Source organism: Ixodes scapularis, unplaced genomic scaffold, assembly GCF_016920785.2.
Source record: "Ixodes scapularis isolate PalLabHiFi unplaced genomic scaffold, ASM1692078v2 PGA_scaffold8__174_contigs__length_109621045, whole genome shotgun sequence".
In the NCBI taxonomy this organism is placed as follows: domain Eukaryota; kingdom Metazoa; phylum Arthropoda; class Arachnida; order Ixodida; family Ixodidae; genus Ixodes; species Ixodes scapularis.
The window spans coordinates 97171055-97185502 of NW_024609883.1; the positions used below are offsets into that span (position 1 = coordinate 97171055).

At 44.7% G+C, this 14448-nt stretch overlaps 1 protein-coding gene across 2 annotated transcripts in view; it reads left to right on the forward strand.

Annotated features, from left to right (window-relative positions):
• The window catches only part of LOC115310623 (rho-associated protein kinase 1), a 40130-nt gene that overhangs the window by 4195 nt on the left and 21487 nt on the right, over positions 1–14448 (forward strand). For both annotated transcript variants that reach the window (XM_029969028.4, XM_029969027.4), the window contains exons 3-9: positions 1500–1581; positions 2318–2418; positions 2791–3104; positions 3928–4012; positions 6301–6584; positions 9163–9254; positions 12880–13085. In XM_029969028.4, the coding sequence (XP_029824888.2) occupies positions 1500–1581; positions 2318–2418; positions 2791–3104; positions 3928–4012; positions 6301–6584; positions 9163–9254; positions 12880–13085 (1164 nt within the window). The remainder of the gene's footprint in view (positions 1–1499; positions 1582–2317; positions 2419–2790; positions 3105–3927; positions 4013–6300; positions 6585–9162; positions 9255–12879; positions 13086–14448) is intronic.

The window sequence follows — 14448 nt, forward strand, 5'->3', positions numbered from 1 at the left end:
GCACACACTCTATATTAAATATAGAAAAAAAGATATGAAACCCATTTTTTGTGGCTTCTAAAAAGCTGCAAATACGTTGATAAAAAAAAAAGAAGTTCGACAGAGAACCGGAAGCATTCTGTGCGTGCGTCGTTTCGCGTATCGTGGGATTCGCGGGGACGGCGAAGGCAGCAGACGACGGGCGTGGGACCTCTACTTCAGAAGTGTCGTTCGCGGTACCGGCGAATTTCGTCTGCCTTTAAAAGAGAAATTTGGGACTGATCAAAAGAATTGGTATTCATCCCGTACGACACGCCCGACCACCAAGCCGATTTGCATGAAGACGTCGCTGAGCCGTCGCTCTCTTCTCGTGGCTGAAGACATTGCTCGCGCAAACATCAAGCATGACGTGTCTATTTCGAGTTGAATATGCACGCGTACGGTTTCTTTACTAGGTGCGAATGTCGCCAATGCGTGGTGCTTCCCGACTTTGACCCGGGAATGCTTTTGCTGAAGGAAAATCGGCAGCAAACTTTCCAACTTCGTTTACCAGCTGCATTATTACTGAAGAGAGTTCCCCAAGTAGCTCAGTGGAAAGATGTCCACTTCACACGCCGTAGGGCCGGGTTCGATCCCCAGTGAAAGCGTACCTTCTCATTTTTAAACATTTTGCGATGTTAACATTTTTTTTTTTTTTCTTTTACAATTATCACTGAAAAAAAAAAAAAAAAGATAACAAACAAATGTTGTGGACGCAACGTCGCTGAACTAAATGGTATGGGATTTCCTTTTTGACACCTGCAAACTCAATGTAATCACTTTCCGCAAAATATAGGGAGCCTATAAATCGGGTAGCGTCTGCTTTCCGAGGTGCCCGTAAATGTTGTACAGGAATCGCAGCCAGCCATTGGTCCCGATCCCGTTGATCTTTCAGAAACTCTGTTGCACAGTGCCACTTTTTTTTTTTCGGACGCAGGACCTATGAGCCAGCTCTTTACGCAACATCTTGAGTGTATTCTTTTCGGAGCCGATCATGGAAATTCACCACGGGCACTCACTACTCATCTCCAACTCCTCAATCTACAAAACAACTAATCTTAGAGTACAGAACAGCGAGCGGAACAAACATAACTGCAAAAGAATCGCACGGCAAACAGTTTCCGCTACGCCGCCACGCATGTCGTCTGCTACGCAGAGGGAGAAAAAAAAAAGTGCACAGTCGGGTGTAGACACGTGACTTCCGCCACTCACTCTCTCCTCTCCACTTCTCCGACCTCCGTGCGCGGGTTTCGGTTTCAAGCAGTTGCACCTTTTGGCTTTTTTAAAGATATTTTTAAAGATATATGCTATTCTATTGCAGAATATTAATTGGGTAGTCCTCCGACACCATAATAAAGCCCCTGGCAAAAATGAAAAATTTTTTTGGGGTGTCAACATCCCTTTAAAGACGTTTTTGGGAGGACCCATTGTGTCGTTCGACCTGTTGCTCCTCTATAGTGTTATTTTTTTTTTTTATATAGGATGCGGTACAAGCTCTTGTCATGGACTGCAAAAGTCCAACCCTCCGGCGGATTAAGAACATCGACTGCTTCCTCAACAGATGTGAGCAAACTTCTGCAATTGTTTAACTTTTGGAAGGGAAGATGAAATCTTTCCTTCAAAAACTAGATAGAGGTTCATTCTAGCATAGTTTTATCCCTTGAATCTGAATATCATGTTAGTTTTCCCCGAAAGCATAACAAGACGTGAGAAAACGCAAAAAGCCTCCGACCAGTCGTGACGTCATGAAAGAGTCTTTCAGCCGCCAAGTGCATGTTGCTTGAAGGTCGAGCGTGCAATTGCAAGCTTGCCAAGTATATTCCCCCACACTGGTACCAGTCGTGACGTCTTTTTCTGTCGAAAATTGTTAGAAAGTGCATGCTTAGCAAAAAATGATTTTAATATTCGAGATCTTGGAGGTCAAATGAAGATGATTGAAGTGTTTCCTCAAATACAAAACCGCTTCAGCTTCCCTTTAACCATTCTTAGGTTTTGGGAAATTTCTGACCCTCAACTGCTTGTTTTTTTGTTGTTTTTTTTTGTTTTTAAAATCAAACATGTTCATTTTGGCTGCACTCTCCCAGACACGTGATTGCTGTTCGACTCAAATAGATACAGAATCTATGGGCTACATATTTCGGACAAGGTGATGCAGTTTTGCATAGTCACTGTGAGAATGAGAATGTTGGCGGTGCATCTTTCGAGGTGGGACAACTGGAGCTCCTCCCTGCTGTTGTCTCCTTGACAGTGATTATAGCATCCCGTGTTGGCACATTCCACATTGCTTGTTTGCGTGCAGATGAAAGCGCCGTTGCCTCCGTCACCTCTTGGCGCATGAAGCCTGACGACTTCACAGTGATCAAGACGATCGGTAGAGGGGCCTTCGGCGAGGTGCAACTGGTGAGTGCGTTTCTCCTCTTCATACAGTGTACTTTGCAGGCAGGACTACGAAGGTGCATTATTGGGTAGATGCTCCGGTCAGACACACCCACGTCACTTAAAGAAGTGAATACCGTTACTCGTTGCTAACTGAATTAAAGAAGATCGAAGCATCACTTTCTTTTCCCTTAGCGCAACGTTTTTCCAGCCTCCACTACAAGTGTACTAACTCTGCCCGGCGGAACCCCAGCTATTTGTCATTGTTCTCTGCCCACACACGATAATAAGAGACAGTCGCCTTGCACTCCACGAGCGTAACCATCCTGCTAACTTGAAAATCGCAGACGAGCGGTTGTCTTCCGAGGTGTCTCATGGGCTCACATTCGTCCCCAGGTGCGGCACAAGTCAACGCGGCGCGTCTACGCCATGAAGCTGCTCAGCAAGTTCGAGATGATGAAGCGCTCGGATTCTGCCTTTTTTTGGGAGGAACGCTTCATCATGGCACATGCGAGGTCGCAGTGGGTAGTGCAGCTCCACCACGCTTTCCAAGACGACCGCCGGCTCTATATGGTCATGGACTACATGCCCGGCGGAGACCTGGTCAATCTGATGAGCAATTATGACGTGCCGGAGCACTGGGCACGCTTTTACTGCGCCCAGGTGGTGCTGGCGGTCGACACCATTCACGGCATGGGCTTTGTGCACAGGTACGTCGGCTGCGTGTCGTTCGATTCGGTCGAGTTAGGCTGTGTGATTGGAACGCGTTGCTGTGGCGTATGATAAAATCTCAGTGTGAAACTTGAAAGGAATAGGGCGGCATTTCGTATAGTGAAAGTTCCAGGGTGAAGCCGCCACAATCCAATCCAATCCAATCTGGTTGAAGTAGGCTGCGTGGTGGAACAAGAGCAGTGCCGTACAGCAGTATCTTTTTGAGCGGGAATCGGGCAGTGCTGTTCCATTTAGTACATCAAGAGATGTGAAGACCATCTTCCGATTTGAGGAACCGAACACATATTTTGCAAAGTTGCAGCTAGTATTTAGAAGTTTAATTCGCCGAAGGTTTTATTTGTGTAGATTCTTTTTTACTGTCCTTCCACATTGTCCGAGGCACTGTATTGGTCATTTGTAACCAAAAGCTCTACATCTGATGCTCTGATGTTCCAGCATACACTTTTGGAGAAACTGCCAATCTCTGCAGAGTGGTTCTGCATGTTGACTGTTGTTGGCTTCAAGCTAGGCGTTCCTTTATCGTTATCTACCGAAGGATTACCGTAAAATGTACCCTGGTATATTTCATTTTGGTTAGTATCTTGCAGGACCCATAATTGATGATTCTTCCCAGTTGCCATTTAAAATTATTTAAATAGGAATTATGAAAAAAATTTTTTTTTCAGGTTATAATAAAGGGCAGAAAACTCGTAATAAAAGAGTACCATTGAGCTTCCATAGCCAAAAAAATGTTCACATTAGGTGCACAAAAGTGGTTGAACTAAACCTGTTGCTTTTATTTTTTTTGCGACATTTTTCTAGGGATGTGAAGCCAGACAACATGTTGCTCGATGCAAGGGGTCACCTAAAGCTGGCAGACTTCGGCACCTGCATGCGGATGGACACTGTGAGTTGTTGCTGAAGTTTGGATTCTTAATCCCATGTCCCAATACGCTATAAAAAGGTAGCGAGCGAGCCAGCTGCGTCGCGGCGGTCGCCTATTGTTCTCGTTACCGCCTAGCGGTAGCTGGCGCAAAATCATCTGAAAGCAATGGCAACAGACAGCACAGCGGACAGTGTCCCCATCATGGTTATGACGGAATTTAAGGCAGTTACAAATTCGGAAAGTTTCTTTGGTAGCCGGTGCCGCTGGTGCAGAAGCATTGGGAAGTAATGGCGACGAACAGCATAGCGGACAGTGTCCCCGTCAGGGTTTAAGGCAGTCACGAATCCGAGAAGCTTCTTCAGTAGTTGGCGCAGATTCATCGGGGACAAGCAATGGTGACGAGCAGCACAACGGACAGCATTCCCGTGGTGATTACGGCGGGGTTTAAGGCGGTTATGAATCCAGAAAGCTTCTTCCGTGGGTCCATTATGACGAAGGGAAAAGTCTCATGAATCTGGCCACGTGTGCGACATGAAGGAGGTCTGTTTCAACGGACAAGTAGATGTCATGGCGCGCTGTACTCCGCAGACGAAATTGAGCGTGCCCGCAGAAAGGCTTAGAGTTTCACATAGTTAGATAAGAGAGCTTTCTTTGTTGGTGTTAACTCGACTGCGCTAATTATGTAAATTTTTTACTTTCTTAATGAGCTTGACAATAACTGGGCGATTGTTTTCGTGCTGTTCCGCGATTCCCGCTACTATCTTCGTGCAGGCTGATGGAAACATCTAAGGCTGGGCGACCGCATTCCGCTTCTCGATCCCTGTGAAGTATTTGCTGCATATTTTAAAGTTTGCCGTTGGTGTCCATGCTGTTCCATCGTCGCTAGAAAAAAGTTAATTCTATTATTTTAAAGCAAAATGTGAACTGCAAGGTAAGAAATGCCACTTACCTGCATCGACACAGAAGTCTCACCCAGGTCGCGCGGCACTCCGCCTCGTACAGCTTCGAAAGGACGCCATAGAACTTTGTGCCGTGCGCGCTCTTTTACATGCTGTTGCAGTCGACCATGCAGCAATTGTTGTGGCTTTCTTAGTGCAGAATAGCCATCTCAGAAATTACAGCGCTAACCCGCGACAACACACAACCAACACAGCGACTGGCAGAAGCTCCCCGATGCAACGGACCCGTTTGCCGCTTGGGGCGCCCTGGTCGGGGCTTGAATGAAATCCGCCCGGTTCCTATAACCTTGACGCAGCCCAAAACGTTTGAGCATCACGACTATTTGATTCAATCCCAGGAATGGCTGTTTGCATATGCAGTCAAGCCCGCATATATTGGACAGCGCGAAGATTGTGAAATAGTTTGATTTAGCGAAAATTCTATATACAAAATAAAGCAAGAAAATTGTACGTCAAATCTCTAGGCAGTTTTGTTGCACATGTGAAATGTTCTAGCATCGCAAACATTTAGATATACAACACAGAGTTCCTCTTATGCAATTGTGAGTCGCCGGTCTTCAGTCTTAGTTTGTTTAGCAGCACGCCTAGTTCCGAGATAATGCCCGCCACCGAGAAATCACCCATCCCGTTTTTCTGGCTAAATATCTGTCCCGTGACATAAAAATTCCGAAATTTTGCCCACCCTCCGATTCCCGTCGAATGATACGATACAGGTACGTCTGCACTAGTACGTCTGATAAGCGAGTTCATAGCAGGTTCCTTCATTTTAGTCCGTGATCTGCGTGCAGGATAGCGGCTCCCTTGACACGCGAGTTGTTCCAGCATGTTTATTGCATCCTGAAATGCGAATCTGCGGTATCCATTCCTTCGACACTAGAGTTTGTGGCACATTCCGACATTTTTGTCTGTGATTTGCACGCGCGATATTGATTCCCGTAACACGCGAGTTGATCCCGCGTGTATATTGCATTGTGAAATGCGATTCTGCTGCATCCGCGATTTGCGGTATTCGTTCCCGTGACATAGGAGTTCGTTGCGGATTCGCACGTTTTTGTCTGTAACCTGCGCGCGCAATATCGGTTCCTGTGACAGGCAAGTTTGTAGCAGGTTCCCACGTTACGAGCACGCCACAAGTTTCCTTCGCTGTAATGTTGTGATGCAATGCAGTGCCAGTGCAAACAGAGCATGACGATGGCAAGAGTTGAGGCTCTCCGAGTAGTGTCAAATGCTGCTCCATCCATTTGTGTTTCCGATTTAGTCAAGTTACATGGTCCTTCCGTACTCTTGTCTTTGTAATCGTACACGGTATGTGAGGTTGTTGCAGTAGGAATGAGGGACCGTCGTGCGTAGGATGGCCTGGTGCGGTCGGACACGGCAGTGGGCACCCCGGACTACATCTCGCCCGAGGTGCTCAAGAGCCAGGGGGGCGAGGGCTGCTACGGCCGGGAGTGTGACTGGTGGAGCGTGGGGGTGTTCCTCTACGAGATGCTGGTGGGGGACACCCCCTTCTACGCCGACTCCCTCGTGGGCACCTACGGGAAGATCATGGACCACGCCAACTCCCTCAGCTTCCCTGAGGACGTGGAGGTCTCACGTGACGCCCGCCACCTCATCTGCTCCTTTCTCAGTGACAGGTGTGTCAGCCAATCAATTTGTTGATCGCTATGTTATTAAATCAATCGGTCAGTCAACTGATCCGTCAGCAAAGCGATTAGTCGCTTGGTATGTCAGTAAATCGATTGGTCGTTCGGCCGATCAGTCGGTCATGGAGCTAGTTACTTCATCGATAAATCAATCAACTGTTTAGTCGATTAGTCACTGAATTGATGAATCAATCGGCCATTTAGAGAGTCATTTGACCATTTAAACCACCAATCAGTCACCCAATCAATTGGTAAAGTTATTAGTCAATCAAGCAATCAGCAGGGAGTTGAACCGGTCAATATTTCGGTTTGGTTCGGGTTCGGGTTTGTGGCTTTGCATTTTGTTCTGATTCGGTTCCGGTTCAGTGTTAAATTCAAAATAACTGTTTGGTTACCAATTTAGCCTTGTGTGAACCGGTTCTTAAAAAGTCCACAGCTCCCCATCGTTAAGAAAAAGTGTGTTCAAAACAATGTCATTTGCATTAAAAGAAAAAAAAAAGGTTATCAGAAACCTTTTTGCAGAGACGAAGGCAGCAAAACAAAAATATGTAATTTTGTATTGCGAATTTGACTTTTTATTGTGAACACCGTTTGACACAAATTAAGTGATAATACAGGCACCCAAAAACAGTACCAAAGCAATGTACTTGCATGGGAAGCCAATCAGTTGGCACACGCAGCGACCCCGTACGTTAGGACACACCCTACTCGTGAAATACCCACCCAGCACGCCCGAACGCCTTGTTGGAATGATTGAGTTCAAGCAGATCATGACAGTGAAGGGCATTCTAAAAAAGTAAAAAAAAAAAAGGAGATTGAAAAAGAATTGGCAACACTCTGCTTTTGGAGAGACAAAAACACATATATACATTCAACCGCGCACACTCAATAATACAAAATGTTTTGGGCAGCTTTCTAAGGGCTCTGGGCTGCTCTGGGCAATGGGCGTCCTGGCGACTGGCGCCGCAGTGTTGGTGGCAGCCGTCGGAGCTTTGCCTCATGGCGCCTCCTGATTTCGCTACCACAGAACAAACACCCTGACTGCCATTGACTTATTGTTTTTATTTTGATATTTGTTTGCTTTTTCTCCTCTTGAGGAATGTTGCTTGGCAGAAAGAAAAGAAACACACAGTTACAGACTCACAAAAAGAATAGCTCTTTAGCCTCTTAGCACAGTCAGATTATGTTTCACCTTGCAATGTTCTACGATGGACGCTACGAGTTAACCGTGCCAATCCATATGGATTCGCTCCAGTGGCTCGTAGCGTCCTTTGCGTTCCATTGTAAGGTGAAACAAAGTATGTATAGAAGTGCATGCCTCCATGCCAACTCCAATGCACAAAGATGTGAATTTTTTTCTTTTTAGTCACAATTGCGTTGTTGGCACCATCACCGGCAAGAGGGTGTGGCTTACATTTTATTCTGCTGCAACGTTTTCCAATGAACCGGTGGCCGCCACACGAAATTGGTTCCGTTCCTGTTTGGGTTCGCTTAAATGCTAGATATTGGTTACGGTTTTGTTCCGTTTCGGTCAAAAAGAATGGTTTTGCTCTGGTTTTCGGTTTGGGTTCAGTTCAACACCCTGCCAATCAGTCAGTGTCGGACAATTGGTGAAGAAATTAGTTGACCAGTACGTCCGGGAATAAATCAGCCAGCCTATCAATCAGTCAAACAATTAGTCAGCCAATCAATTGATCAATGAATCAATTGTTTAGCTAATTGACAGGTTAATCGAGCAATTATCCAGTCAGTTGATTAACCAACCAATCACTCACCCAATCAATCATTTTTTAATGCAATTTATAAGGACTAGTGCTTTCAGTTAGATAGCCTGTATGGCTTATTTTGTATCCATTCCATGCTTAAAAATCAAGAGTGGCAGGGTGTCGCCCACACATGCACTGTACAGGTAATTTCTCCCTCACTCATCCTTTCCTCCTAGAACTTTTAAAGTTTTGTACAGTCTTGAACCTGCGACTCATCGTTGACATTTTTACTGTAGCAGCAGATAGCGAGGAAAGACTTGATGTAGAAATTCTTTCACTGGATAAAGTTGAACTCTAGCGACAAGTCCATGTTACCATTCGTTGAAACGGTTGCAGTGGACGTGTCAACATTGCACATCTTTATTTTTATCTTTCCGCTTTCTTAATAAGCCTGTTACACTTTTAAGCTTTAGGTGGTTGTGTGGTCATTATTTGTTGGCTTTGTAATCCATAGAAGAGACTTTTTGTTTGCCCATCTTTTGTATGTCTCTTAGCTGAATGAAGTTCTTTGAGATTCTTATAATTTTTCTGTGGTCGTAGTTTTCACAACCTACGTAAAAATAATTAGAGTTATATCCGCTTCTACTCCGGGACATGGTGATGGGGCATGTCTAAGTGACAAATGGAAAGGTGTGCTTTGTAGGCTCTTGAAAAAGTTAAAAGCAAAAAAAAAAATGTATATGGGATGTTGATTCTTGCATGCTTTCTCTGCCCTGATTGTTAGAATAATTGTATTATTAGGCTTCATGGGTCAAGCGTGTAGCATAGCATTTGTGGCTTCCACGGCTTGTTTCCGTCTCCAGGACAGTGAGGCTGGGCAGGAACGGTGTCCAGGAGATCAAGGCTCACCCGTTCTTTCAAAACGATCAGTGGACCTTCGAGAACATTCGTGACGGTAAGCTCCTTTGAATTTGACTCGTTCATGGTGTGCCCGATATATGCAGGCTTCCTTGTTAACTAGAGCGGGATGCCAGTGCAAAAGAATCGGCTTCGAAATTAATTCTTTTGCAGATTTTGAGACGGGGCCACCGGTTTTTTTGTTTAACTATTCACCATTCATGTCTATTACGAATAGTTAGTAGTATTGGGAACCGTACACTCAACCTTTTTCTAACGGCCTTTCTGAACATCATGTTTACGTGCCGATCGGGGATTTTGGGGTGGGGTTATCTTTTGTTGTCTTTGTACTCTTCACACACAAAGCATCTGGTCTGTTTCTTTGTGCTTTCGGCGCCACCGGTTTAAGTGAGCCTGAATGCTACGAGCCTGCAGGCCCACAAACCAAATAAACTGCTATGCCAGAGTTGCTTTTCATTTCATCTACTCCTGCCCAGCAGAATTATGTACGTCTTTTTTCCGTAGAACGCTTTTTGGGAAACCAAACAATGTGCCTTCAGTCGGGACCCTTCGTTATCTAAAGCAGGGGTTCTAAAACTTTTTGGTCTCAAGGCCCCCCCCCCCCCCCCCTTCCCCTCAAAATCTTTTTTTCTCTCTCTCTTTCTCTTTTCCCTTCTGGTCTTAGCAATGTTGAAGTGAAATGGTGCAGAGGCCTGTACAGATTTGTAACCTTTAATGCAATGCTTGGGACTGTTTGGCACTTAAGTCATGCATCAATAGATGGATGAAATCTTCAAAAATAGTCCTTAATTCAAAGAACACTAAGGGCAGGGACGATTAAGAAAGTTTGGGCACTTGGGGGAGCCCCTGGGGGCAGGTTAAAAAATAGAAATCAATGATTTAAATTATGATTTATATTGTGATTTAAGTCTGATTACCGTAAGTTTACTATGATAATTTTAATCAACTTTTCCCGCAAAAACAATAAAAAATATTTTGATTTGTTGTTTGCCTGTCATTTGATGCTATGTGCATTTCACATGTATTTAGAGCAAAGAAACATAAACCGAGAGAGATTCATATAAGACTGAGCACGAGCAAAAAGAATTGCTCTCTTGAGCAACTCGGAGTGTTGAGCTGGATTTCTTCTGTTCCCCTTCAATCATCAGCTATGTAGCATCCTATTGCAACAAAATCAAAACGTAAGCGAAAGAAACGAAAACTGAAAAAGTAATTTCCTGTTACAGTAAAGTCAGAACTTGAAAGAAAATTTTTTAAAAAGGGTTTAACTAAAAGTATCAAGCTCTTCTTGTGGAGATGAGAGCGATAAAAGTTGTTAATTAAACTGTACTTAACATTTACACTAATTCATTCTTCCGCATTGTTATCAGTGATAGAACAAATTGTTCAGTCAATCTGCCATGTTTAAAAAGTACATCTATTGGCCACGAGATCGACCTAGAGGTGGCGTTACAGTCGCGCTATCATCATCATCAAAGCGGGGATAGGAGAACGGCCGCCCCATAGGCTCTCCACGTTCACGCGCGAGACAGCATAGATTGTTGCGTTTATTTTGTCGCATACAATCGGTGGGAAAACAATTCTAAAGGAAAAGGATGCGGTACTGTTCGGTGCTTCAGTGGAGATCAAATCGTGTTGCCAGCGTGCGGTCTAACTTTATGTAATCGCTTCTGTGGGTGCGTCGTCTGCTCTAGGCAGACGTTGGAAAGCATGGATCACCACGACTGATGCTTGTCTCCGGCTGAACTGGAATATTTATGTTAAATATTTGTTTCTTTTAAAATGGATGTATTGGTTCATCAACGTGGGAATTAAAAAAACAAAACAAAAAAAAAACAATAAATTCCAACCCAGATAACATAATACTGGTACTGTAGGCTGTGAAATCGCAGCTTCTATGTTTTTTTTGTTTTTTTTAACTTCTAGCTTTTGTAGTAATATAAATATTTAGAATGAAGATACGTTAGCGCTGTATTGGAAATTACCATGCTATTGAGTTCCTCTGCCCGTTTACAGTGCCATAGAGTGGGTAAGTTTTTTGAAGTCTGAACAAATCTACTGCTTTGCGATGAGTGTGTCTCTTCTAGTTAAGATCTGCAAACTGCACGGTTGGCAGGACAACTGAAACAAGTGAAAGAAGCTGTTCTAATATATCTGCCGTGACTGTAATAAACGAGTGTAACCGAGCAACGCAGGTTACACTGTCGGTTCACCCGCTTCAATTTTCTTGGTGAGGGCCGCGGATATCAAGAGGCTAAATAATCTTGTATTCAAACACAGTAGACTCTGCAACCCCAACAAACGACGCGCACCACGACACAGACAGCATCGGCCGCAGTGATACTCTTTTACTGATGAGAGCTAGCGACCTTCACGAGACTTTCCGATCACCCTCCGCCCTCACCTAACATATATCGGGACTGGGCAGTTCATCAATCAACTTTCAGATTATTCAAGTAATGCTTTAATTGCAATTCTTTTTGCCGGTTAATTGGAGTCTTGTGCTGGAGAAAGTCAACAAGGAGTAAAAGATGCCTGCTTTAATATTTTTGACATCTTTGTTTCTTTTGTGAAGCAGGCTTGCACGGTAAACTACTTCAGCGTGCTTGTCATTTCACCGAGGGTGATTATACTGTTTAAATAATAACATAAAAATACTTCATTTTAAAAGGCTTCCCGTGTTCATATTTATGTGGGACTCACAATGTGAAGTTTAAAATGGGAATGCAATATGCCATTTATGACATAGTAAAACCAGTAAAAAAATTTGAAGTTTTAACGTCTTTCACTTAATATGACCGGCGAAAAATCGACATATGAATTTATTGATTGATTAGCGATCAGTCGGGTTAATTTTCTAATCAAACCACAGACCTACTAAACATTCAATGCTTTATGAAAGCCACGGTCTGTGCGAGATAACAAAAATACGTGGAGCCAGCGATTGTATACAAACCAACACACTAAGATTATGGAAGCTTCCGACTCAATAATAATCGCGTTGCTGAATTTTTACGCATGGGAAATGAGACAACACAACCTTTAGTAAGAAGAAACGGCAACAAAAACATAAAACGTTTAATAAGGAATGTCAAGCTCAGCCTGAAACGGGCTTGCGTCGCGAGATCCACGCTTCTGAGCGTGCGTCCGTAGCAGACGACGCACGGCGGCATCCCCGCTTTCGCGCGTTTCCAATTTCGGCCGCACGGTGGCGACACGGTTCGATCTCGAGGCGAATACTCATTTTCACCTCAAGAACCGCAGTAAAAAAGGTATGGCTTCTCTCGGAGAATTACTAATTTCCCCCTTTATGTAGAGAATTAAGATATGTATGTGTAGGTGCATTTCAAATTAGATAAGTCATCTTATCAAGACACACACGTTTCAAATGCCAAAAGCATCATTCCTTCCTCCGACAACCAAGCACTGCGAGAACTTCGCTGGGCGTACATACAGTGTACAAAACTTCCCTTTTTTTCTTAAGGTGAAAACGATCATGGTGGTAGGATTCGCTGTTTATTAGCTACGGCGATTTAAATCAAATAAATCTGACTTATTTGATAATGAAAAACAGTGATTGGCACGGGTTAGAGCCACGCTTGATGGAACAAGTCCCTGTAACGTTCCGTCTGGGAGTAATGTTCAGCCGGCTTTCCACACAGCGGCGCCACCCGTCTCGCCAGAGCTGAGCGGAGACGACGATGCCAGCAACTTCGACGACGTGGAGCAGGACGAAACGCCCGAGGAGAACTTCCCCGAGCCCAAGGCGTTTGCCGGGAACCACCTCCCGTTCGTCGGCTTCACTTACTCGGGCGACTATTCGCTCCTCTCGGGCTGCAGTGTGCAGGGTCTGGACGGCTTTGACGAGGTACGCCGTTGTTTGCTCGGCCGTCGACAGCGGCAGTAGCCGGTCGTCGTCGTTGGCGCGTCGAGCGTGCCCCACGGAAGCTGAAATCGTGGCGTCTGCCAAACACGCTCGTCCGAACTGCACGGCTCGCCCGGCGCAAATGGGGCGATGCGATATAGTCGCGACGAGATCTACGTAATGCGGTGTGGTGTGTGTGGGGAACAAAGCGAAATTACTAGATTTGCTCGCATGCTCTGTCGAATGAGCTGTTTATCACTTATCTTTTAGCTGCCGTACATACTAGGGGTGTGCCGACAGGGGTTCAGATCACCTAGCGCCGCACGGTTGATAGCCTTTACGGTGCTAAACAAACCTTCGAAGCACTGGTTCTCTTTGCATCGTCGAAACCAGGGGTGACGACGCGCTATTCGATTTGAAGCGGGTATCCGCGCACCCTTAATAAATAGCGTCGGTTATCTTTGGTGTTGCAGGAGAGTTTGTCCGAACGAAAATAAATGAGATCTCGGTATCTCAACGCCTTGCCACAATATCAGCGTAGTGATCTGTTGCATGCCTCAGCCATCAGGTTTCATTTTGATTGTCGGTATGCTAACACGTGTGATGACTAGGTAATATTTGATTGCTGGGCTCTATATGATCTTCAAAGAATGTTTGGATGGACTACCAGTGACTGACCTTTGGAAGTGGCTGGTGAAATTGTTTAAAGTGAAGTATACTCGGCTTGCTGAGTAACCTCCACTTCCATGGTTCATGCCATAACACAATAACTTTTTCCTAAGGTTTTTGAATGTGTGATAGCAACGAAAATTGGGGTGTGTGTATGTTTATATGGCTTAGAACTTAGTCTGTCTCAATAACCAACTTGTCTCCCAGCTGTAGATGCTAAATTTAGACAGTGCAGTACAACCGCTAGCCGGGGGACTTTAACGTGCATCGTACAGTAATGATACACGACCACACGTTGATACAATACTCATCCAGATCGAAACGGGTAGGGGTGGGGATTGAACCTAGCCCACTCGGCCTCCGATCTCCTGCCGCGTATGAAAGACCTTCCACATTGTGTGTTTTCTAACACAAAATGTGTTTTATCAGTCGAACTTCGTGAGAAAACCATCACCATTGTGAAGGACCTTTATAAAGGAGCGTCATGAAGAACCGTAGGGTTAATTTTCACACTAAAATGAGCGTGAAAATGGAAGTCACACAACATCAGTTTTTTTACCAAATTTAGCAGTTAAGTGGACGTAACATTGTCCGCGTTATTGGACCTCAAGACGCGATGTTGATTTGCCCGCTAAATTTAGCTGGGAAATCGACATCTCGTGATGTCATGTGATGTTGATTTTTTAAAATTTTGTGG